Source organism: Anneissia japonica, unplaced genomic scaffold (assembly GCF_011630105.1).
Source record: "Anneissia japonica isolate Jap-2015-1 unplaced genomic scaffold, ASM1163010v1 scaffold288015_len651517_cov191, whole genome shotgun sequence".
NCBI classification, from domain to species: Eukaryota; Metazoa; Echinodermata; class Crinoidea; order Comatulida; family Comatulidae; genus Anneissia; species Anneissia japonica.
The window spans coordinates 226,551-251,978 of record NW_022751954.1 but is presented as its reverse complement, the minus strand read 5'-3'; the positions used below and the strand labels follow the sequence as shown (position 1 = coordinate 251,978).

Sequence of the window (25,428 nt, the reverse complement as noted above, 5' to 3'; positions counted from 1 at the left end):
GTAACAAAATAAGCAGAGAAGTATGTATTTACAAAATGGGCTAATTATTAGAAGAAACATTCCTATATATTTTCATCCATTCAATATGTTTGGCTTGTTTTAGAATACAGTGGAGTAGCTTACAGCATAATCATACAGCAGTTAGATTAATTTAATTTAGTGTATTATTTTATTAAATTTGTATGTTTGTGTTGGTGTATGTCTGGCCAGTTTCCTATATTGAGCCTGCATGTGTTGACCTTTCACCTCACTTCCAAATGTTCAGAAATGGGCAGGCTATTTCCCATTCTACTTTGAATTAAATTGAACTTAGGAGATGCTCAAAGAAAAATTTATAAATTTAATAAAATATCAAATAAAAACTCAGATTCAGAATTTATTTGTCTTCACGGAAACTTGTAACGAGCGCAATTGCTCATATCAAAACACAAATATACATTTCAAACACAAATTATAAATATCAATACTGTAATACATAACAATTTAAAAGATTAGTCTTTTATAATTCAATAGAAAATGCATGAACAGCATCAGGAACACCTATTATGCTGGGGGCCACCACATTTCTGAGGGGGTTAAAATTGTACATGTTACCAACCCTGTTAGGAATTATCGTTACCTGGTTTAGCTTTGCTGTAAGGTTCATAATCATGGTCATTGGCATAAGTGATTGCCTTCTGCACACGATGAACCATGCTACTATTCACATGAACATCACCAGCAAAGAACACAATGCGCTGATTGGAAACTTCTTTGAATTCAAAGATAGGATCCACTGTGGTGCTTTGATGAGAATGTTGACTTGAGTTTTCTGATGCTAATGAAGAAAAAAAGAAAACACTTTTTGTTAATAATACACATCATTTCAGAACTTGATCAATCAGCAGAAACTTAGTTGTTTTGATCAGTTTTTAAAGTTCTTTTTTAAACATTCATCATTATCTTTTGTAAAACTTTATAATTTAAATTATTGTTACTGTATGTGCTTTTTGTAAATGGATTTATGGAAATTTGATGTAAATATTATTTTTTTATTTGAATGTCGTTTTGTTTGTGAGCTTTGTAATTTCTTTGTTTTTACTGAAGACAATACATTTTATCTTGTATCTTGTAGAATTTGGTAGCATATTTGATTCATTAAAAACATGCAATTCAATGCTTTAAAATTGAACATGAGAGAATGGCCAGAATCTACTCCAAATTATATCATTACAAAGACAGCATTAAAGTGAAAAAACAAGTAAAAAAAAAACAAAGATAAAAAAAATGCAATATTAAATGTACCCTCTAATTGCGGTTCACTAGGCTCTTCCATGGTGTACAAGTAGTCAATCCAGAAGGCACCCCACCGTGTCTGGGCCCAGTTTTCTGTATACTTTTGATTGTGGTGTTCAGTGTCCAGTATGTATAGAGTTCTTGATGAGTTGTTTTCAGCACTCATTGGATCAAACAGTGAGTTGTACTTGTAGTTAGGCAACTTGGCTTCATAGTCTTTGTCACCGATGCTCATAAAATGAGCCTAGCACATAAAAAAAATGATTCAAAGTGAAATGTAAAAAAAAAATTTTTTAATAACATTTTATATAAAAAGGATTATTATTAGTATTATTACTTGTCGTTCTTTTCATAGCTTTTGCAACAATATTATAAAACAAGGAACATTGGCAAATTTAAATAAAAGCAAACATTGATTTAAATAAAATCTATGTAAAACAAGTGGGGACTAAATCAAAGTATTTATTGGTTGTTTGCAAAAGCATTTCTTTGGTAATGTATACATAAATTTCTTAGTTTAAAGAATATTAGAATTTTATACATTTATCATCTATATTCAACGTAGTCATGAACTCTAGACGATTCAACTGTGAAGCATTCATCGGCATGATTTCAAAAAAGATCACACATATGCAGCAAAGTAATCCGTATCATGATCAATCTGGTATGTTTAACCAATCGCTGAAAACAACACCTGTGTTGATCGCGTAACAAAATGACTCAACTCACCTGTGGTTTAATACTGTGCGAGTCTAGATAATCTTCAAAAGCCTCATCAGTTCCACAGGTACAGTTTCCAATGCCGTTCAACTGAATCTCACTAAACGCTATTTGAACATTGAAGAAGGTCAGACCATGCAGAAGTACTTCAAGAGTGGCACCATTCAAATGTAACCTTAGGTAGGGTTTAAAGGTCGGCTTTGGAGGCCCATAGAAGGATCTATTGGCTATGAATTCAGTCATCTAAAAAATAAAATAGTACTAATGTTTTAATTTAAAAAATTATATTGTCATTCAACAGCCACATAACTTGATAATTACAATACGGAAATAAACCACGAAATGTACTATGAACTATATTAAGTCTCATGATGTGGTTTTGGGAGCAGAGATGTTTATATTTGTGAAAAAATAAATGTTCATAGAAATGTTCAGGCTCTTTCTGGAGAGGACGCTCCAGTTACAAACAAAGGCACAACAAAAACATCAAAGTTTCTTATAGACTTTTAACACTATTAAATGACAAGTAATGATAGAAGCATACAATAATATTAATAAAAAAACTGATAATGATAAAAATGTACGTTTTAAAGCCAAGCTCCGGGGGAAAGTTGTACAACAAAACATGTTTTTCCATCAGAGCCTGGATTTAAAAATTCCTAATAATAATCATAATAAAAATAATAATAGGGCTACCTTGAATGTAATGGATGCAGTGGAGCAATACATGCCTATTGAGAGTGTAGTAGTAGGAGGTTTTCTGTTTGTTGTGCCTTCATTATCAGGATCTTCGTCATCCTCATATGATATAAGTTCTGGAACGTATGACCAAGCCCATGCCATCCACCCAGGCGGATGCTCCTCGGGACCAAATTCTGAAGATACTGCATCTACAGGCAAATATTTAGATAATCCTTTATTGTCCAGTAAAGCAACTGGAAATTTGTTTTCCTCTGGCAATACAAGTTACAGAAAAATTACAGAAAATTATGATACAATTGATTAGGAATAGAATTGTCCACAGGTCTATGCCAGCTTTAAAAAATCATTTTGTTAAAAATACTGTATGTAATGTAATTCAGATATATAAAATTATTATTAATTGATAAAAATATTTCTAAATTGGGAAATTGACCCTCTTAGAATGATGATATGTATAAAATAAACACGAGAAGAGGATAAAATAAAAATATTAATGGTAATTTTTTTTTTTAAATATGCATTCTATTCTCTTCTCATCTCTGCAGTATGATACACAAAGTAGTGTCAATGTTACAATTTGTATATTAAGATTATAAAAGTGAAGATTTACCAATGATATCAAGGTACAATAAATGTAATTTTGGTAGCAAGATGTTATGTTCAGACCAAACTTAACCCTAGAAATAAGCATTAATTTATGCTAGTAGAATAAATTGTAAAGTGCATTCATTTTACTACTGAGATGGGAGGAATGCAACCTGGATTTTTTGACACTTAAGTCAGATATAATCTCTGCATAGACATTATAAAAACCAAATTTTTCTAAATGTCAGACTTTTAGACGTAAAGCCTCTTTCAGACAGAGCTGAAATACTGCAATATTGCGGTAAGCACGCCGGCATGGGTTTCTGTCTGAAAGGTTCCATACGCCAATATGCCGGCTTACTTAAGACCAACTCGCACCCCAGTAATATTGCTGTAATATTGCGGTAACGGTTACTGCCTTGCTCTGTCTGAAAGGGTCTACTTGATATTGCGGCAATCAAGCCAGCGTGTGCATTTATGCATAAACAAACAAGGTTAAAGTTTAAAATAATTGCACGGTGGTATTTAAACCTCCAATATTACGCCATTCTATAGTACCCTTTCTGACAGAAAAGTGCAAGATTAACAAAGGCGCTGTGTGAAAGGGCATAGACCGGTTATAATGCCGACATGCTTACCGCAATATTGCGGCAACGTCTATCTGAAAGGGGCTTTAGAGACAAAAACACATACTAACTTCCATCAGTAATTGCATCTGAAGGATTGACTTTCTCATCGTTTTTGGTTGATCCATCATCATTATCCTCTTTTCCAGGAAGATCAATTTCACCGTAATAAAGCGCCAGCACCAACTGCACAACCCGAATAAACATAGGAAGTTGTTGATCGCTCAATGACATATTTAACTCGTTGCAATGCAAGCTCAACTTGATTGCAGATGCACGCTTTGAGTTCAAATGACCATACGTTGATAGAATGCGTATATCCAACTGACAGCGATATACAACTGGTTCTTGGTAGTTCTCAATCTTTCCGCTCGCGTTTCGTTTATCAAGACACACAGTCAAATCAGACACTTCAATTATTCTACGCAACACCAAATCCGGTAGTGCTAGGTCAATGAACTGCTGTTCCCAGTTTTGATTGGCAGAAAATGATTCTAATGATTGTATATTGATAGATAACACCATGTCACCTTCTGTGTACTTTAATATTAAGTTGTTTACAACGATCGAAACATTATTGATGATGCGATTCATCAGTGACTGTACGTACCCTGGTGGCATTTCCTCATCGTTGTGCGTTTGCCGTTTTGGTGATTTGATTTCTGAAACTGCCTTGGATGTTTTTGAGGACGTACTGCTGGAGCTGTCACTGTCATGGTCTGCGGATTCTGAATCTCGCAATTTCAAACTCAGATCAATTGTGTTGATAGTAACGACCACTGGCTCTGAACCAAGACGAGACCAAGGGACGTGAATGCGAAGCTCATGGATATGTCCACTGACGAATGCCAAAGGAAGATTTAGCTCTCGCTCAAGGGTTTCCAGTCGGAGATCCAAGTGGTTGAGTACCAGGTCGCCTCCCCATAGTGACAACTGGAGGTCTTCTGGCTTCAGATTTTTTATGTATTTATTGATGTAACCCAAGAGATAGGGTGATACATAAGATTCTAACATATTTATTATTTAATAATAAATATAACACCTGAAAAGATAAAAAGACATTATCTCATTTTAATAACTCTTTTCATGAATGCTGGTAAAAACAGCTCAATGAAACTAACAGCAATAAATCAAAATTTGATTTTATTTAAAATTTTATTTATATAATATGTACATATATTGTAGTTAATTTCTTTTCCATTGTAATTTAGTTTTTATTAGTTTTATATCATTTTAATTTCTTTGTTAATCTATTTATATTTCCTTTGTTACTTGTGTTATGTATTGAGGCTCCCTAATGATCAGCTCCGGCTGGATGGACCACCCTCGTAAAATATTGTTGAAATAAAATATAGAAATAAATAAAAAAATAAGGTGACCTTAATGTTCTCACATGTGCAGATGACTTTTAGTGACGTCATTATGTCCTACCGTCGTCGTGCAATCGAAAGCTCCCTAGTATCATACTACACAACACGAGGCAATAGACCTTTCCGCCGTGTCAATCAAACTTAACAACTGACAAATCAGAACAGTGTTATGAATACGCGCGCTAAAATTAATGTATATACCATTTAAACATGAATGAAAATATACAAATATTTCATAAAAGATTTTAGAAATAAATCACTATGTTTCTTCATTGGGAGTTCAAATATCATTTATCAAACCAATTTCCTTTCTTTGAATTTGATAATCAATATACGTGTATTCTAAAAACACAACATGAATTACACACCTATTCATAGCAAACAGAAGTTCGCTATCACGTTGAAGAAAAATTGGCTAGCCTATTGCTGTATGTAGCTAATATAATGCCTCCTGATAAGCTAGGCTAGGCCCTGTTTGTATCATTCATTATGTGGGCTTCAATGAACACAAATCAGACGGACTAGGCTAGGGGGCCGCCTAGTACTACTAGGCCTACCTATGTATGTCCCTTAATTGCACAAACGAACGATGTATTATATGTAAGAGAATACAAAATGTGTACGAAAACTAATATACCTTAATATACTGTTAAGAAATATTGAATCGAAAGCAGTTTATATAAAATGTTAGTTCATGTTGACGTTTTGCAGCTTACGTGTCCGGTGGCTTCGCGGCTGCTGTTTTTTTTTTATGATTTCATGATGTTATTATGATTGTAGCGTTACTGTAAATACCACATGCGCAAACGATTACTATTAAGCGACAATAAAACCAATAGTGTTAAAACGACCGCCAACAATACAGTTAGGGTTGAAAAGTAGTAACCCTCGTTCTAAATCCAATGATCTAGCTCAAGCGCATTGTTCTATTATTTTTTGCTCTCGCTTCGTGAAGAGTATGCGCTAATTTCACACGGTTTTTCTGTGAATGATTGAAAAAACATAGATTCAAGGTAAGGTAAACACAAATGTATGCTTTCAGTTGAGTAGAAAGTGCAAGTAGATGCATAGGAAATCGCTAGGCCTAGCCAACCTACTATGGCTAGGCCTAGCCTACCTAGGCCTATTCGATAGTTGGAATAGGAGGAGGAGGGCAATCATAGCTCTTCTAAGTCTAGCTAGGCATAGGCCTAGGCCTAGCCTTGTCCTTGGGTGACAGATGATCCTTCACAGTACTGGACTATGATGAGCTTAAGCTAGGTAAGTTAAGAGAGACGGGTGTAGGACTGTTGCGGGCGTTGTATGATGGAGCACATTTCCAATCAATTTGATTCATTTTTAAGGACTAAAAACAATAAATATAATAGGCCTACGCCTAGGCCTATACTGAATGTTTAGGCCAAACAAAGCTAGGCCTAGGTGGGCCTCTTTTCCTAGGCCAGGTTTCTAAATAATAAATGTTCATTCATTCATTCTTTATTCACCCAATACATATAAACAACATTATGTTAAAAAAGTAATAACAAATTGTGGAGGACATTTTGGTCTTACACATAAAAATTATTTTCATACCTCCTCCCTGAAAATACAAATTAAGCCCTATAAAAAATATTATTAGTTTATCACCCTATCTGGGCAGGAAAAGTAATGAGGGAGGGAGGCTTTTTTTTAAATTTTTATTTTGTTTTTATAACATCACCCTTGGGTTGTTTGCTGGTGCATTGATATTCAAAGTAAAACATGATTTAGATAATGCAAACAATATAAATGTGCAGAATCGTAACTGCATTAATACAAATTGTAGAAATTTTCTATTTTCTTCTAAATTTTCAGAGGTAGTTACTCAAATGCGTTTTACCAAGTTACAGTAAGAAATCTGCTGTAGACATGCATGATTTGGCATTGTAGTTTGTACTTAGTCATTTTCGTTTTAATTGCTACCTTAGGCAGCCTAAATTTGTCTAGGCCTATGTTTCTTTGTAATAGTTTGCGCACAAGCTCAGAATGTCTGGAAGGAGAAGGAAAAGCATCAAAGGAGCTGATGATGAACAACATACCTCTCCTCCATCATCACTGAAAGGGAAACATAAGGCCACTCCAGGTGGCCACAATGAAGCAGGTGGAAAACGCTCATTCAGAAGCTGTGAAAAATCGCGTTGTCCAGCTAAGCGACCTATCTGTTTTGCAAGATCTGAAAGGTAAGAGAACAAAATAGAATTCCAACTAAGCAAAATGTATGACTAATTCAAATTGAGAAGTATTTTTATATTTACTAATGGTGATTAAAAAAATATACTGTTTGTATTGGGGGCAATAAATTGAACAATAAAATTCAACATTTGAATTAAACATCTTGAAGTATTATATACAGTAGTTACAGTAGTAGTCTTTTCAAAATTGGAGAAAGAAAATATATTTCTCAAGATAACGAACACATAAACCAGTTTAAATGCTGATAATAAGCAATTAAAGTAAAGCTTTGAATTGCTAATTTAAAAGAATCGCATAGATATCAACTTTCATTAAAATGATCAGTTTTCATGATTTACATATTTTTTTTTTTTTATTTCAACCATCTTTAAAGAGGCTAACCCTTCCAGTTTAGCCCAGTAGGTTAACTGATATTCAGGGGCCCTCTTTAATAAAATCAAAGAACAGTACAAACAACATCATTACAACATAATAATAATAATAATAATAATAATAATAATAATAATAATAATAATAATAACATACAATCCTCATAACAACTCTTAAAAGTATTAAATTGACTTACATAAAGAAAATTCAAAATAGAGGATTAATTTATGCCTAATATAATATAATATAATATAATATAGTATAATATAGAATAAAAATCAAACAATGTAATAATAAGAATAGCTCAATAAAACTGCAATAAACAACGGCTAAGAGTTTAAAATATATCGTTTTAACTTAAGTTTAAATGTATTTTCTATTTTGCAGTCCCGGAGCTCAATTGGTAAATTATTATAAAAATTAGGACAAAGATAACTAAATGCAAGTTTATTTTACTATGAATGAAAATTTTAAGTTTTAATTGGAAATGTATTTTCTTATTTTGTTTTTAAAGATGTGCGGGTGATGGGTACACTTCACGATGGTATCATTTGTCTGCCGGAGAACATTTCTGTAATGAATGTTTTGATTTCTACTATAGAAGGTAATGTATGTACAGTATTGTTGTTTTAGAGATTGTCAAACTTTACTTTTTTCCTACTCATGTAAATAACCGAGCCAGTGGTCACTTATAATGCACTGCAGTTACGTGGTTTGGATTTTGGTTCACCTACCAAGCAGTGTAGACATCGGGGTTGTGGTTTCAGTTTACCCAGGTACCACAGGTTATATGGTTTAGGCTTTAGTTCACATACCATGCGCCACTTAAGTATTGTTGATGCTTTTGTTCATCTAACATGCACATGTATCGTCGTATCTACTATGCACAACAAATGTATCTGCTTTCCCGAGGCAAATAACAATTTAGAATATTTTGTCAAAATTTCGTATATTATATAATGTAGATGGATAGATGGATTTATTCAGTGTGAACACCAAGGATAAACAACACAATTCTGAAGAAGAATCAATTCCAGTGAGGTCCATCTGGTGGTGATTGGGCAGTTCACTGGGAGACAATCCCCTACTCTTTTCCGAAGAGTGTACTGTGCCCTTTAATGTGCACATGGGCCATAATGCACATAGGACCAACGGCTTAAACCTCTCATCGGAAAGATGGTGGGCTATCGTACCTTGCATTTCAGCCCTCTAGCTGGAATACAAGGAGAGTAACGATGGGAATTGAACCGGGTAAGAGATGTCCACGGTTAAGTACACACACATTGGCTACCACCAGTATACCCGACGAGCTAAGCTACTTTAACTATAAATTTAACAACACTTTCCATTTGTAATTATGCACTGTTTGTTCATTATCAATATGTGAAATGTTTACATTTTGTAATTTTTGTTTGTTTTTTTTTAGTCATAGGGATGGCTATCATAGGATGGCTCTGTGGAAAAGAGAATGGAGCTCATATGGAAAAACAGAGGCTAATCTCAAGACTTACATGGTGGATGCTGTGATGCCATACTGGGTCCAGTGTACAATGACAGATTGCAGGAAATGGCGAATATTGCCAAATGATGTGCAACTCACTACAGATTTCATTCAGAAATACTGCTGTGGTATGATGCAAGATGGTACACAGGTTGGTTTAAGATACAGGTCACCCTCCAATTTGAGAGACCACCTTTGGGACCTGAAAATTTTGGGTAGTATTTTGCAATATGCGCTATATAAATGTAAATTATTATCATTATTAATTAGAGGGTTAATTTTGTGCTAAAAGTTTGAAGATTGTTATTTGGTTCATTGAAAAAGTTGTCTCGAATTAGAGAGCTATCGGAATTAGAGGGATCTCGAATTATAGGGTGCACTCTCCATTGGTCCTGTTTTTGACATGTTGAGGTGCATTTTCAATGTAAAATGTGTGATGTACAAGTTACTTATAGTAACTCAGTAAGCTCTTCTTTCATTGTTGTTACATACTCATGAAAAGTTATCTCTGGTGTTACTGTATTTTTAACCAATATTACTGTTTATTGCCAAGCTTTATTGTCAAATGTCTTTATTGGCAGCCAATAAATAATGATGCCTGTAAAGAGATGGAGGACCATCGGGTTGAAGAGACTAATGCTGACAACTGGTTGTCACTTCTAATGAACCCTCCATTGCTGAAGAACTCTCCGGCCGCTCCATACCTTCAAGAATACTATCCTGACGGAGTTGGTCTTAGTGCAACATGCAAAGTCGCAACGATGGGAGTCAGAGGAGGTAAATTTAATAGTTGATATAGTTCCTTAAAAAATATTTATATTCAAATAATACCGTATATACTCGCATATAAGACAAGGCTTAAAATAGCAAATTGCGACCGAAAAACAGGGGGTCGTGTTATACGCACTACATACAAATTTTAGATTTTTTGTCCACAAATTTACTACTGCAAAGAGGCTACTATAATGTTATACTTAGGCTTATGAATGAACACAATTTTAAAATATGTGGAAATAAGCTTTTGATGAACATTTAAAATCCCATAAAATGTTATTACAGGTCTCCCTCCAATTAGAGACCACTTTTGGGACGAGGGTTTCCATGGTCTTTAGCAGCTTTGGTCTCTAATTAGAATAATAAAGACATTTGTAAATTTGGTATCTTTAATTGGAGGGGTCTTTAATTAGAGGTAGACCTTATTGGAAAGATTAGCCCTGCATTTGGCTCTGTTTTTAGCCAACTAGATGCAGTATCAACACCATAAAAGGCAGCAAAAAGTATGAATTCTGAAGGTGGAACGGGAGGGGGGAGGAGTGGTCGTCGTCTTACACACCCAACATACAAAAATCGTCCAAAAATCTTCGCAAATTTTAGGTTGTCTTATACGCGGGTCAGGTCTCCTTTTACACAAGTATATACGGTACTCATATTTTATGTTAATTATTTCTGAAATATATACTTCTTTGTCTCCCTAAATATAACCAAATTATGTTTATTTTATATATTTACACACATTCATTATTTGTTTTTCAGGACTACCAGATGATCACATAGATGGTATGTTTCTTTCAATAAATATTATCAATAAATTGAGTTTTTGATAATTTTAATAGGAACGTTGTCTAAATATGTTGAACCAAAATTTATGTTCCGATAGGTTTACATCCTTACTTTCAACCGTTCTACCAACCAGAAGAGAATGGAAAAGCCTTGTGTGTTCGTCCAGATGTTATGGAATATGACGAAGTACAGGAATTTCCTGAATTTGCTCGAGAACAACAAATGTACCTTGCCTTGAGAAACCTTGCATTAGCCTTGTGGAATACAAACTATAAGGTGGGAAAAATATCAAAATATTTTTGTTTTTATTTGATACTGTTTTTTCAATTAAAAATAATTATTTACCGTATTTATTTGAATAAACGCCCCCCCTCAAATAGACACCCCCTTCAGAGCCTCATTTGGAATATGAGGCTCTGAATCATTATATATATACATATAAAACACATAAAATCAGTAAAAAGTGTAATAAATTACTTACCTAATTATGACTGTAAACAAGTCTAACCTGGTTGCGATCAATAAGTCTTTATGGTCACGCAATAACACATTCTGATGGTAATTATGTGATGTAGTTCCATATTTACAGTGAAATTAGCAGCCATTTATTTAAGCTTATGTGTGTCTATTTTACACCAAAAAAAAATAAACGCCTCCCTCGAATAATTGCCTCTCTTGATCAAATTCCTTCTCAAAAATCCTTCTCAACAATATGCCCTGGGACATTTATTCAAAAAAAATATGGTATGTATTTGTTTATGTATTAACTATAAATTTATGTATATTTTTTTTTCAAATTTGTTTATAAATATATTCATATTTACCCATCTTATCTTATTTATACAGGAAGTACTTACAGTTGAAAAGTGTGTTGCACATTTAATTGTGCGTGGCCTTGTACGTGTAGCCTGTGTCCGATATCTTAAAGTAATACTAGCATTCCTGACTATTAAAGGACTGGTGAACACAGGACTTCTAAAAGACACAAATTCCGCAATTAAGGAGATTGTTGAAAATGCTGTCAAACTAGTGAGTTTTTTTTAGTAATGTAAATGATAATAATAATGATATTATAGGAATATAGTGCACCCTTTTCCAAGGGATTGCAATTTTTTATGAAAAAAGTCATTGTATGAGTTGACTTGTATAAAAATATTGAACAGTAAATTGAACACAAACAGCACAATACAGACTAACAAATTTTATTGACAAAAAAGGTTTAGACCACACATTAGTTTTCTTTATCAGGGGAATGTACAAGTTACTTCAATGTACAAATTACTTTATCATCAAAAATATTGATAATTAAATTGATATTTTTTTAGGGTCAGACTTTATAGTCTGGGTCAACTTAGTTTATACACAGATATGGTACAATATGGCTTTTTATGTTATTATTATTGATAAATTAATAATTATTTATTAATTGTCATTAATTAATAATAATTATTAATTATTTTTCATCAGCGTATGGTTGTCTTTCCAGGAGTCTGTGTTAATTATTGGTGCTGGGCCCTCTGGTTTATCAGCTGGGCGACAACTGCAAAACTTTGGTGCGGACGTCACAATATTAGAGGCTCAAGATCGTATCGGTGGCAGAGTTTGGGACGATACAAATTTAGGAGTGTGTGTTGGAAAAGGAGCTCAGATTGTGAATGGCTGTATCAATAATCCCATAGCATTAATGTGTGAACAGGTAACATTATTACCTCCGTCACAGTGGTTATGTATTCACTGTTGTCTGTCGTGGTGTCTGCCTGTTAGCAAGATTACGCAAAAACTACTGAATGAATCATATTCAAATTTAGTGGAGTGGTACATGATATTCAAAGAAAGACACCATTCAGTTTTTGAAAGAAAAGCGATTTTATTATTTTCTTGATGGTATGCTGCAGTTATACTTATCATACATAGCACAGGGTAGAGGTATGCACACTATGGAGTGACTGTTTTATTTTATAATATGATTGGTACACAGAGATCCCTTTTCACCATTTTGTGTTTTACTTTATATTTATAAAGTTATAGATACACAAACTATTTTGTGGAAAACAGTTTACTTTTTGGGAAGGCTGATGTGTAGATAGCAATATTATGACTCGCATATATTCATGGACATAAGTTCAAACATAAATTTCATCGTCCTAGGATTAATTTTAGAGCAAATTCCTTCTCATTTCGGGTGGTGCTTTTATGGAATGGTCTTCTGGATCATGTAGTATCTTCTGGTAATGTGAATGTATTTGAGGCTAGGCTTGAGGAAGCATGGACTGCTCACCCACTGAAGTTTTTCACTTTTGAACAATATGACAACTTTTGCTTAACCTCATTTCCCTGTAAGGCAACATAGCTCTGCTAAATAAGATTTTGAGGGGCTAAAAGTAAACAAGTAATACACAGCTGGTAAAGAAGTAGAGTGGTAATAATGGCCTTAAATTTGATGGGTACAGTATGCTTCTGCACTGTAGTTCTTCTTGTTTATTACATGAAAGCATTACCAGTCTGCTAAAATAAAACTGAATCATTCACTTTTTCCAAGTAGCTGATTACTAGGAGTGGATTTTCTATAGCAAATTTACTTTTTATACTCCCTCATGAGTTTTTGTTTCCTCAGGCTGGTATTAAAATGCGGAAGATGCATATACGATGTGATCTAGTTGAAGAAGATGGATCCGTTACTGACATAACCATTGACAAAAGAGTTGACTTTCACTTTAATGCGATGCTTGATGCAATTGCCGAGTGGAAGAGGGACAATGAAAACCAATTGGATGATTTGTCATTAGCTAGTAAGAGAAAACATCTTCGAATGAATGCATTAATGTCTTTCTTGTTTTTTTTCTAAACTACTTATCGAGTTCCATGCTCCTCTTTATTGCCATGGGTAAATGTGATAGTTTGTCTTCCAAAGTTCTAACACATTCACAAAATCTAAACATCATTAGAATATAAATATAGACAGGATCTAGTTAATTATATAGTTATACAAAGGACATCATTTTACACACTTTATGAATTATGATCACACCATCATATATAAATTGACATTTAGAAATTGCCTGAGGGGTCATCCCATTTTGTTTTTATAATGTCAGGAATGATATTGATAGATGTTATGTGTATAGAGAGCATATAGTATGCTCTATATTAATGCCAAAACATTAACCACTGTTGTGTGTAGAATCATTATTTTTAATGTATAACATTAATTTATAAGGTCAGCTTTTAAGGTGGATTTATTAATTTTGTTTGTAGAAAAGTTACAGGAAATGCATGAAACATTTGTTGAAGAGACCAGTTTGAAATTTTCAGCGAAGGAGGAGCGTCTTTTCCAGTTTCACATCAGCAATCTGGAGTACGCTTGCGGATGTGATCTTTCAAAGGTAAAGAAACATGCGACACTTATGTTTTAGAGATTCTCGGGAATGCGTGTTCTGATCTCATATTAGTCACATTGTTGACTTGACTCTAAAATACTTTATCTTCATTTGCATAATTTTGTACCTGATAAAATTTGATTGCTGTGTTAAGGAAATTGTCTTTGTAGAAATTTATGAATTATGATAGGAAGTCTTCAAATTACTGGCGAGTTTAGCACTTTGTAAACAATGTAAAAAAGAGTATAAACACATTTACTACAGCTTCTTTCCTTTGGAATGTCAGAAAATGATAAATGAATGGATGGATGCAAAGATGGATGGATTAATGAATTGATAGATGGATAGATGGATGAATAAACAAATGAATGATTGAGATGAATGATTGAATGAGTGAGATATTCACCATGAGTCCTGAGAATGAAATGCTTTGATTTAACTACACAAACTTACCAAGATTAGTCCACCATATGTCCTGAAATCTCTTCACAGGTTAATGATTGATCTCCTGCAGATCTTACCTAAAAGAAGGTACATTATTTTATTTTAGGTTTCGTCTCTACATTGGGACCAAAATGAGAACTTTGCTCAGTTTGCTGGTGACCATACCCTCATAGAAGATGGCTACATGGCTGTCCTGAATAAGCTGGCTGACGGCTTGGATATCCGACTCAACACAGAGGTCACATCTATCGATTACAGAGGCAAGCAAGTCATTGTCCAAACAAAAAATGGTAAAGAGTACAAAGCACAGAAGGTAAGCTTAACATTGGGTTTTTAGATGGATCTTAAAATATTTAATTAAAGTCACATATGCCTACAAAATATCCTAGCTTCCAAAAGTAAAGGTAAATAGGCTATTCTCTGCATTAAAAAATGGCTGAATAGCTCAGTATGTTAAATATTGTAAAGGTACAATATAGGGATTACTCTGCAGATGTGAATAAGAGACAGTATATATATGTACTGCTACTTTGGTACCTAAGTAATGTGATATATATCCAGTCTATAATTTCTTTGCTTTTTGTCTATAGGTCCTTGTAACTGTCCCATTAGCAATACTCCAGCGAAAGAAGATTGCCTTCAAGCCACCATTGCCAGCAAAGAAACAGGCAGCTATTAATTGTCTGGGTGCTGGTATAATTGAAAAGGTAATGCTTTAGTCACCCTACAACAGGGTTGACAATGACTATTCAAGATGGTTTATCTTTCGTCCTATTGATAAAAAATGATCATCTGGAATTCATGGTTCTTTATAACATCTGAACAAGACTAGGACTTGAACTTTTCATTTTGCCCCTCTGCAGTATTCATACACAGACACAGATACATATACTATAATACTTTATGTTATCCTTCAAAACTTACAATGTGTGTGATGTTAGCATCATTAAGAGGTATGTTAAATCAAACAAGGAATGAGAAAACAGTAAATTCAACATACGGGTACAGTGTTGTGCTTCCAATCTATCTCAGACAGGCCTGATCCCAGAAAAGGTTGATTAACCTCCAATTGCTCTTGGGATACTCCACTTACAAGTTTTTTGTCTTTTCAGACTCGCATTTGTCTTTCCTAATATTTTTCAACCATGTGAACCATAGTAAAATTGTTGGTACAATCTTGTTTTTTAATTCAGATTGGTCTTCAGTTTCCAAGCCGTTTTTGGAGCAAAAAAGTTATTGCAACCGATTACTTTGGTCACATCCCACCAGAAGTTGATAAACGGGGAATGTTTTCTGTCTTCTACGATATGACGCCACCTGTAAGTGTTTTCATAATTTCATAATTTTATTTTACTCAAAACTTGAACATAAAGAGTCTGGCAGGCAGTAAGGGAGCATGTCTCTGTGCAAGATGACTATCAGATGGTTCAGTCTTTCCATTATTTGATTCACAAAATAGTTAAGACTGTGAATTGAAGCAGGAAATGAAAAAAAAAAATGTATGATGCTGTTTGATCCTACAAAGACAATTGTGTGTGATGCATGTTAGGGACTTAAACCCATGACATTGGAATTTAAAGCAAAGCACTAACGTCACTGAAGTTCCTGATGAATAATTTTGAATTAATAAAGTTTTATAATTATATGATGCTATGTTTTCGTATCTTTAATTAAATTACAGTTATAAGAATCCTAGGCCAAATTTGAAAAAGTGATATAAATTTTTTAGTAGTTAACTCAGGTGGTGTAGAAACATGATATGGCCAAAACATTGTTGTTCGTACAGAGATCGTTTATAATCTTATTGCTTAAATCTGAAGGTCAGTTTTTGATCTTTTCAGTGATTGCTCAATTATTGATCTTGCATCTGATTGGTCAGTTATTGATCTTTTCTCTGATTGCTCAATTATTGATCTTTCATCTGATTGGTCAAGTATTGATCTTCTAGTTAATTGGTTGATTAATCTTAGATAAATTTGCGTTCTTTTACTTACAGAGGAGCTATGAAAATGAGCATGTCTTGATGACAGTAGTGAGCGGGGAAGCTGTACAGTTTGTCCAATCAAAAACCGATAAAGAGGTTATAGAAGAATGCATGAAATGTTTAAGGAGTATGTTTCCAGATGAGGTGAGCATAACTTATTTTTCTTGCCATTATATTTGTTTTCGTAAGGCTTATTAAAGTGACACATTATATTTTGTTAACATTTTTTTTACATATAGTTTAATAATGAATATAATCATCATCATCATCAGCATATTACTATCATCATTCATTCTGGCCACAGCTGGCCAGTGTTCTTAAATTATTCCATCTGTATCTATTCTGGGCGACACACCCGATTTCCACCAACAACTTGGTGAAATTGGTCCTTCTAATGTCTTCTTGGTCTGCAATCTCAGTTTCCTTGTCATTCTACTATGGGTAATACACATTCATCGATGAGAAAACAGCTCAGCTCAGTTGGCTAAACTGTGTGTGTATTACTATCCCATCTTCATTGAATTTTCCTAATACGGCCTAAAATCCTTCTTATGATTAATACTAATATATGTATATATGATAAATCAACTTTCTTTCTTCTTTTTTTTCCGTTTTTTAGGATGTGCCAGATCCATCAAATTCATTTGTAACCCATTGGCACAAAAACCCTCATGCTTTGATGGCCTATAGCTACATAGGAATTGGTGCAAGTGGTGAAGCCTATGAGATCATAGCAGAGTCTGTAAATAACAAAGTCTTCTTTGCTGGAGAGGTATGTAGCCATATTTTAATTCACAACAACTTATATAAGTTTAAGGCTTGTACTTGCAAAAGCTAGTAAAGGATTTTGAAGTAGTTCTGGTCCACAATTCAACTGAAATCTCAAGTGAGTCTTTGAGGGGAAAATACTCAACTAATTATAAAGAACTCTGAATTTCTATTTTATCAACCTTTATAAGGACATAGATTGAAATAAACAATAATAGCAAGTGGCATTTGGTGAAATAGATTAGTGTTAATAGATTAATATTAATACATTGATTGTCAAAAATGTCATCATTAAAGCCTGTTACCTTGTCAAAAAATGTGTGTGGGTGTCCTATGTTAAAGAGTCTTGATTGTGTATGTTGTAGAAGATTATTGTAATTTTTGGTTCTTTATCATTTCTTTATACTTAAAGTTTAACTTGCCTTTGTCAACTTTGCCTAACTCGAATAGTTTCCATTAAATAATGATCTGTAAGTTTAATTTTATCCAAGTCAAACAATTTTTTAATGCCATTTTGGATTTGACTTAGGCAAGTTCAACTGTATATCATGTCTGTGTTAAAATTTTAAAAATCCCTCAAAATTTCAATTACAACATAAATTTGCTTGCTCATTTAAAGGATCATATATTATTACATTTGTATAAGAGGCAGAGCCAAACGTTACTAAAATTAATTAAAAAAATTTATTTTTCTTGTAGGCATCCAACCGTCATTTTCCACAGACTGTAACCGGTGCATACTTAAGCGGCATCAGAGAAGCTGCTAAGATACTCAGCTGAAATGAAACATATGTGCCCAATAAAAGAAATGTTCCATGATTCCCAAATGACTTGCCGCCTTGTCTTTGTCGTAACTTCAGTAAATTCTAAATGTCTGCAAGGACATCCCGATATGATTGTTGCAGTATAGAAGAGTGTCGGATGAAGAGATCAAAGATAAGGCATGAGAATTAAAATGAGTTAGGTAAATTGAGAAAACCAAAACTATAATGAATGGTAAAGAAAGAGCCACATTGACAATAAATGTTGAAAATGAAGTCACAATAAATAATTAATAAAAGAAGGTGAAGATATAGTGATTACTCTGCTAATCAATCATTGAATTAATTAGTCAAAGGTAATTATTAATCCTCAATATTTTTCATGAATTTTTGCTTTTAGTCAAATTTGCAATTCAATTATTATAATCATTCCTAGGTTAGTTTTTGTATTAAATAATGTTTGACTGAGTTTTTGATAAGGTGCTTTTCTCTGAGTCTAAGCCAGTGATTTTGATACTTTTTACTGTGTGATAATCTGTGTGATGTGGTATTGTAGATATAGTTGTTAGAGCAGGATTATTCCATTATTTAGAGGTCAGAATGCTTTTTTTCTTTCCAGAAATCAATGCACTTTAAAACAACAGTATTTAATTTGCAAACCTTATCCAATAATAATGTATTTTTATTCATTTCTATACTTGTTTATAATCTACAAATTCAAAATTATTTTTTTTATAATTCCATAAGTTAGAAATATTGTTTTTTTTTAATTTTACCTTTTATTTCTGAATACTTAATTGACAGGTGATATTTTTTCACATTATCTGTCTTTTCCTTTTTATATATACAGTATAATTTCTTTATATATATTTTTATATCGTTATAAGATAAATCCTAACATTTTTCCAGAATTGAACCCAGGACCCTGGGATTGAAATTGAGTGCTATCCCACACCTGAACTTTATCAGAATAGAGTGGAGGTTTGAAGCAATAATGATCACAAATTAAATATTTTCAGGTATCTTTTGATTAATTTATAACTAATTTAGAAGAAATTGAACATTTGAAATTTAAAAAAAAAAATTTTTCAACAATTTTATTAAACATCAATTTGTAATGGTAAACTTATCAAATTTTTTTGTCAATAGATTTTGTCCACATTACTGTGAACGTTATCAAAGTTGTAATGCACTGTAGGTTCTTACAGATCATGTTATCAGGTCACCAACACAGGAAAAGTATGTTTGTATCTGAGTACAGGGTACTTATTATGGGCTTACTGTTATGATTTTTTCATGCTACTTAATATTATTTAAACACTAGAAGGTAATGAATGATTAGAATCAATTTATTTTTCTTGTTATCCTCCAAGTTTTTGTCTTTTTATCCCATCAATTTTTTGACTGCAAGAGAATATTTTTTTAAATTATTATTTTAAAGTACCTGATTTGAATAAATTTAGGTTTACAATTTAGGATCAATTTGAAGTTTCTACTTCAAGATTTCAATGCATTTATAATTTGATAGAAAATACATTTTTGATGAGTTAATTTAGTGATTCCATAACAAATTATATTGGTTTGTTATAAAGTTTTTTGTACAGTGTTAATAATTATTACTGTACACTTTGAAATTCTTATTTCAATTTTGAAGTTTCTACTTCTGTTTAAACTGAAGAAGGTAATGAATGATTGAAAATCAGTTTCTTTTTCTTATCCTCCAAATTGTTCTCTTTTTATCCCACCAATTTTGACCGCTGGAGAATATTTTGTTAAAATTATTATTTTATGATACCTGATTTGAGCAAGTTAAATTTATAATCAATTTGAGGTTTCTACTCAAGTTTTCAATGCATTTATAATTTGATAGAAAATACATTTTTGATAAGTTAATTTTTGTGATTCATATTGGTTATCATAAAGGTTTTATGTGTTAATAATAATTATTATTATTATTATATGACTAATTTGTTTATATTTAAAATACACAAGTAAACTTTAAACTTCTTAAAAAATATAGCAATGATTTTTTTTTATACTAGAGTAGGATGATATAGAATTTTAGTGAAATATCGCAAAAATTCTACAATTCCTGTGGGATTGTTAAAATGTTACACCATTAATTTTGTACTTATATGAAAACATACATGTAATAAAAAATTTTTGCAACAATAAAAACGTTAACAACTAACAGATTACAAAGGATAACCTACAAATTGCATAACTTGACATATGTTACGCTTACAGTACTTTTGCTGGGGGTTTGTATTCTGTTGTGTTTAAAATGTCAGTGTTCAAACAAAATTATTTCAATAGCTATTACACAAGGTTGATAGGGCCTAGAAGCAGTAAATGTGGGCAGATGCCCAATACCTGTATACACCTTGTTTATTTTAGTCACTAGCCCTAAATTATGTAAATTCCTTTTTTTAAGAAAGGGACTGGGAAGATAATTATTAAAGTGGTAGGGGTGAAAGTCTCTCTTTTTTTTAAATGTCTGTTCTGTCTATAGTTATATAGCTGAATTAATGTATACAAAAGTAATCAATTGTTAAAAAAACTTCAGGAAGACATCATTGTAAACATTGATTGATGTGTAAATAATTCTTGTACATTTTGTATAGTAGGTGGTTGCATAGTTTATAGTTGTGTGTAATGGGTATATTTTAGTACTGTATTGGGTAGTTTTAAATATATACTGTAAATGTTTATCATTATTGGTTTAGAGCATTTTTTTTTGGCCAAAATAGAACAGAGGGGGAAAAAATGCTGGAAAAACAATAGATAGTGTCAGTCAAAAATAATAGAATGTATTACATTTGCATTGTTTTTGTTTAATCATTTCCAATGATCAGTTAATCCAAAATATACATAAATTTAACCATGCAAATTGATTGGTAGACACCGAATCAAATTAATGCTGTTGATAACCGTGTTAACTGGATGAACCTGGATACGGCACTTTTACTGTACAACAGTGGCACGTAACGGTGCGTCCAAAGGGAAAAAAAAAAACCAAGTAAATCAAAACTAATTAATAAAACACTTTTTAAAAAATTTTAAAAAAGATATACGTACAAGTTTCTCTTTTGTCAAAAAAAATTGAGTTGTTAGTACCAGGGTCAATCAGAATAATAAATACTGTATGCTTTATTTGATCAGCCTCATTTTACAGTCTGTAGAGTTTATTGTTTGTCTATAAGTATAAGTACTGTAAAAACATTGAAACGGTGGTGGGAAAGACCACAATTTAATTTTAACTATATTTAAAAGTCTTCCAATGAAGGAAGTTACACCATTATTATTGATGTTAACTACTGTCAGTTATGGGTGTGTCGATGGGCAATTATTTTAAAGGTACAGTAGGCCTAGATTGATACTGCATTATGGTAGAAATTGCACTTAAGCTTTACTAATAGTGGCAGTATTTTTTTCACATGATAGTCACCAATAAAAATTCTATGTTCTTTGAATATTAAATTATTCACTGCAGGCAAAAAATTTCTGAGTAGATATATTTTTTTACGACTGACAACTTAAATGATGAAAATAAAGTCTATAAACTTTAAACAATCAGTATTTTCTTTGACCTCTGTTTCACAATACTGTACAAATAATAATGACATATCACTCCCAAATTAATTCACTACATGGGCAAATCACAGTAATTTGTCATTTGCCAAATAGTATAAACAGGGGTTTGGGGAGTGGAGTGATTGATTTTGCACCCATAACCCTCATCATATGTTTCTGTGTGTAACAGATTTATTATCATAAAGCCCTTATCTGTTAGCAAATGTTCCCAAATAAATAAATTATTATATCTATGATAATTATTTACATTTCTAAATACACTATCAATTAAAACTGGAGTGTTTTGATATGTCTCATTGGAATTTGATATATTTATTTTAATCATTTTAATGAGAAATAAATTAATTTCAATTGAATTTCAAGGGGTTTTCCAGATTTCATCGGATACAGTAGAACATCTCCTTTGGGAAACCCTTATTAAGGGGACACTTCTTCGGCCACAAAACAAGGGAAATTATATTTTTTTAACACTGTGGCCAACCCTATTCAGGGAACACCTATTAATTTTGGTCCTGAAATTCCCTTTATTGGGGTTCTACTACATCAGATATCACATTGAAGCAATGCAACCATCAACTGCTGGTTGAATGTGAAATAGTCTTGCATCCAACCAGCAGTTGATGGTTGCAAGACTATTTCACATGATGGAAATCACAGTAGGCCTACTTTTATTGTTTTTTTTTTTAATAATTAGTTTAGGTGGAAGGCTAAGGTATGACAAGCAGTGAACTTAATCACTATTCAAAGTGGCATATCCCTTCACAAGTCCAGCATAAACACAAGATGCTCTACATAAATTAAGTCTCCTTATGAGGCTTAGGGAGTGGAGTTGTTTTGGTCATGAGAAAATATCTTGTTACTGTGACACTATGACAGGAGTTGAACCCAGGACCCTGGGATTTGAGGACAAGTGCCTTAACCACCAAGCTAGTATTTAACTCCACTCGTTCTGAGTACTGATAATACTTGGCAAAAGCCACAAATAAAATGTTCACCATTTTATAGTCTTAGATTACCTCAATTTATCTAATCTAATTCATGCTGATGAGCACAAAAGGCAATTATTAAATTCTTCCAATTAAACAATAAAATATTAAAGAACATTGTTATGTTTCACCCAGTTTTACAGGTGTTACCCCAGCTATTCTCTAAACTTTAAATCTGTGCTTGAAACATCTTTATGGCAAAAAGTAGATAGCGGTTGTTCTTAAGTGATCGTTGATGTTAAATAACAAACAGAAGTAATTTACCCATAATTATAATTTCTAAAAATACCATCTGCTATAATTCACTTTCTGCATTTAGCCACTTGGTGGATATGATTGGCTATGGTCTTTTGATTTTGAGCACCACAAGGTTGAGTTGAGCCAATAAAAGACAGTGTTTTTTTTAAAATAAAATTTAATTATGTGTAATCTTCATTTACTTATCAGAATCTTCATTTTACTATACTGATCTTCCAACTCATTTACCCGTATTTGGTGCTTTGTGTCTATTGCTGCTTGTTCTTCTGAAAGCTTTTCAGTAAATGCTTTCCATTCCTTATCACGCCTCATTCGATTTTCTTTCAATGATTCCTACAGAAATAAATAATGAAAAAAAGTCACCAAACTTATTCATCTCACGAAGCTATATCTAATAACAATTACATTCATGCTTCCTTCAAGCATAGAAAATCCTTGCAGAGGTACAGGGCTCATATGGGCTGGAGCTTATCCCCAGTTTCTGTAGCGTGAAGCAGATGAGAGCATGATGCTCCCCCTGGGTGGGACACTGGCCCACCACAGGTTACTTCCAGCAATTCACTGGTACTCATTGATACAGCTGGGTAGACTGAAGCAATGTAGGTAAAGTGCCTTGCTCAAGGACACAAGCGAAATGCACAGCAAATGATTGAAACCCTGACCTAGAGGTTAGGAAACCATTTCCGCTGCGCTAAACTACCTCAGACTTCGCACTTATTGTAGATCAAGTTTAGATTGGGTATTTGAAGAAACTGTATTTTGAAGGTTCATGTCTCTTAGAGCTGAATCCACGTAAGCACTAGGCCAGTTCCCATTATTTATCAATCTAAAGGTTAGGAACTTCACCTGTTGACCTCCTAACTGCATGCTCCGTTCTTCAGCAGTAGCAATTCTCTCACACATTTTAATTGTTCCAAGCACTGAAAATTACGAGAAACATCAACATTTATTAGTTATTGTGCATAATAATAGGAAAAGAATTTTAAATTCAGTCCCCATAATAAAGACAAATTACAGTAGTAGGTTATAACCTATAATGATTATTCCACTGGTTCCACAATGAAATATAAAAAAAGAGGATCTGAAAAGTACATAATTCTATACACATTTTTATATCTAAGGTGTAAGGTAGGTGATAAACTAAACAAAAGTCCTATAATACCAGTCTGTATAGCAAGGCCTGTGGAGGGAATATGTTCTCCGCGCAAAAATTTGGCCTAGAAATCCATCCGTGCATTTCAGAAAATAAGGGCCGATTTCTGCCCAGATTTTGCTGAAAATTAGGCTTTGAATTAATCTTAATATTAATAACAATATTTTATGAAGTAATTATGATTCTGCGCACCTATTTACCTAGCAATTTTTCACGCAAATTTGAGCTGGTTTTTGAGGTATCATCCGCAGAAAAAAAAAACTTTACAGTATGGCTATAATATTTAAAGAAATTGTTTTTGTTTGAACGCATATGCTTAAACTAATTCTTTCTTATTTATACTTTTCTTGAGTCACATCACTTACTAGTTTCTTGCATACAATTCAAATGTGTCTCCATGAAATCTTCACATTGTGGGAGTACTCTGTCGTTTATATCATTGGTGTGCTCTTGGATTTTTTTTAACCTCTTCATTTCTCGGTTGCTACGTCTGCTTTCAAATTCCTTGATGAAGTACCTGATTTCGCCTTGAATTACTGGTCTATGGTCCAGTAGTCGGGCATGGATTTCACCGGTGTCTGAACATAGAAAAAGAAAAAAAAAAAATACACTGTCTGATAAAAGAAATCGTAAAATATCTCATGGGAATTGTCATAATAAAATACATTAAAAACCATCGATCATGTCTCTGCCTACCTAGCTAGGGCTAGGCCCCTAGTCCCCTTTACTTGTAATTATGTTAAGGCGATTAAAGTCTACTATGGTCTCTCTCTAAAAGGCCACTAGCTGGTCTACACATTAGCTTCTCTGCTGAGAGCTAGCTGGGTCTAGCAGACACCAGTTCTATCTCTAGCCTGGCTGGGCAGGGTAGTAGTACTAGTAGCATACCTTTCTTTACCTAGCTAGCCTACCCTACTACTACTAGGCCTAGGTGCTACTACCACCAAACAATTCCCTCCCTTTTGAAAGGGCTTTACTAAAGCCTTTACTCTTCTCTAGCCTAGGTTATGCATACCCGACCTAGTCTATGCTAGATAATGTGTCAAAGGCGCCAACAAAACATCATAATTCAAGATTTAAACATAACTTTCTACCTTTCAATGTGTTTTCCATCGTTCTCGTGATATCGATTGTTTACAAAAATAGATTGGCACTGTTTCCAGAAGCTCAAATCCTGGACACAC

At 33.1% G+C, this 25,428-nt stretch overlaps 3 protein-coding genes across 4 annotated transcripts in view; 1 reads left to right on the top strand and 2 right to left on the bottom strand.

The window, feature by feature from the left end:
• Positions 1-6,035, bottom strand: part of LOC117121998 (vacuolar protein sorting-associated protein 13B-like) — a 44,258-nt gene extending 38,223 nt beyond the window's left edge. Inside the window, exons 1-6 of the mRNA XM_033267467.1 lie at positions 5,916-6,035; positions 3,980-4,950; positions 2,692-2,885; positions 2,005-2,238; positions 1,285-1,519; positions 620-817 (exon numbers count right to left, since the gene is read on the bottom strand). Of these exons, the coding sequence (XP_033123358.1) occupies positions 620-817; positions 1,285-1,519; positions 2,005-2,238; positions 2,692-2,885; positions 3,980-4,922 (1,804 nt within the window). The 5' untranslated portion in view covers positions 4,923-4,950; positions 5,916-6,035. The remainder of the gene's footprint in view (positions 1-619; positions 818-1,284; positions 1,520-2,004; positions 2,239-2,691; positions 2,886-3,979; positions 4,951-5,915) is intronic.
• A 113-nt stretch (positions 6,036-6,148) lies between these two features.
• On the top strand, positions 6,149-18,781 carry LOC117121999 (lysine-specific histone demethylase 1B-like). 2 transcript variants are annotated; one of them, XM_033267469.1, is made up of 17 exons: positions 6,149-6,291; positions 7,265-7,476; positions 8,373-8,462; positions 9,285-9,510; positions 9,941-10,136; positions 10,893-10,916; positions 11,017-11,195; positions 11,766-11,948; positions 12,406-12,615; positions 13,534-13,708; positions 14,175-14,302; positions 14,847-15,053; positions 15,331-15,447; positions 15,934-16,059; positions 16,737-16,868; positions 17,344-17,496; positions 18,192-18,781. In XM_033267469.1, the coding sequence occupies exons 2-17, from the start codon at positions 7,283-7,285 to the stop codon at positions 18,270-18,272; spliced, it is 2,421 nt and encodes an 806-aa protein (XP_033123360.1). In that variant the 5' UTR covers positions 6,149-6,291; positions 7,265-7,282; the 3' UTR covers positions 18,273-18,781. The 2 variants fall into 2 exon arrangements, with proteins under 2 accessions (XP_033123360.1, XP_033123359.1); XM_033267468.1 differs by having other exon boundaries at positions 6,153-6,296.
• A 2,576-nt stretch (positions 18,782-21,357) lies between these two features.
• On the bottom strand, positions 21,358-25,428 carry LOC117122001 (biogenesis of lysosome-related organelles complex 1 subunit 5-like). Its single transcript, XM_033267472.1, has 4 exons — positions 25,339-25,428; positions 24,610-24,822; positions 23,938-24,011; positions 21,358-23,424 (listed from the first exon to the last, which is right to left on the bottom strand). Exons 1-4 carry the CDS (start codon positions 25,355-25,357, stop codon positions 23,266-23,268), a joined length of 465 nt encoding a protein of 154 aa, XP_033123363.1. The 5' UTR covers positions 25,358-25,428; the 3' UTR covers positions 21,358-23,265.

What these genes read in the sequence shown, in the direction of transcription:
- LOC117121999 (XM_033267469.1), top strand. Translation starts at nt 7,283, where the DNA reads ATGTCTGGAAGGAGAAGGAAAAGCATCAAAGGAGCTGATGATGAACAA. An exon ending in TGATGCAAGATGGTACACAG is followed by an intron (nt 9,511 to 9,940) that starts GTTGGTTTAAGA and finishes CTTTATTGGCAG; the next exon opens with CCAATAAATAATGATGCCTG. An exon ending in AACGATGGGAGTCAGAGGAG is followed by an intron (nt 10,137 to 10,892) that starts GTAAATTTAATA and finishes TTTGTTTTTCAG; the next exon opens with GACTACCAGATGATCACATA.
- LOC117122001 (XM_033267472.1), bottom strand. An exon ending in GAATTGTATGCAAGAAACTA is followed by an intron (nt 24,012 to 24,609) that starts GTAAGTGATGTG and finishes CGTAATTTTCAG; the next exon opens with TGCTTGGAACAATTAAAATG. An exon ending in TGCAGTTAGGAGGTCAACAG is followed by an intron (nt 23,425 to 23,937) that starts GTGAAGTTCCTA and finishes TTATTTCTGTAG; the next exon opens with GAATCATTGAAAGAAAATCG.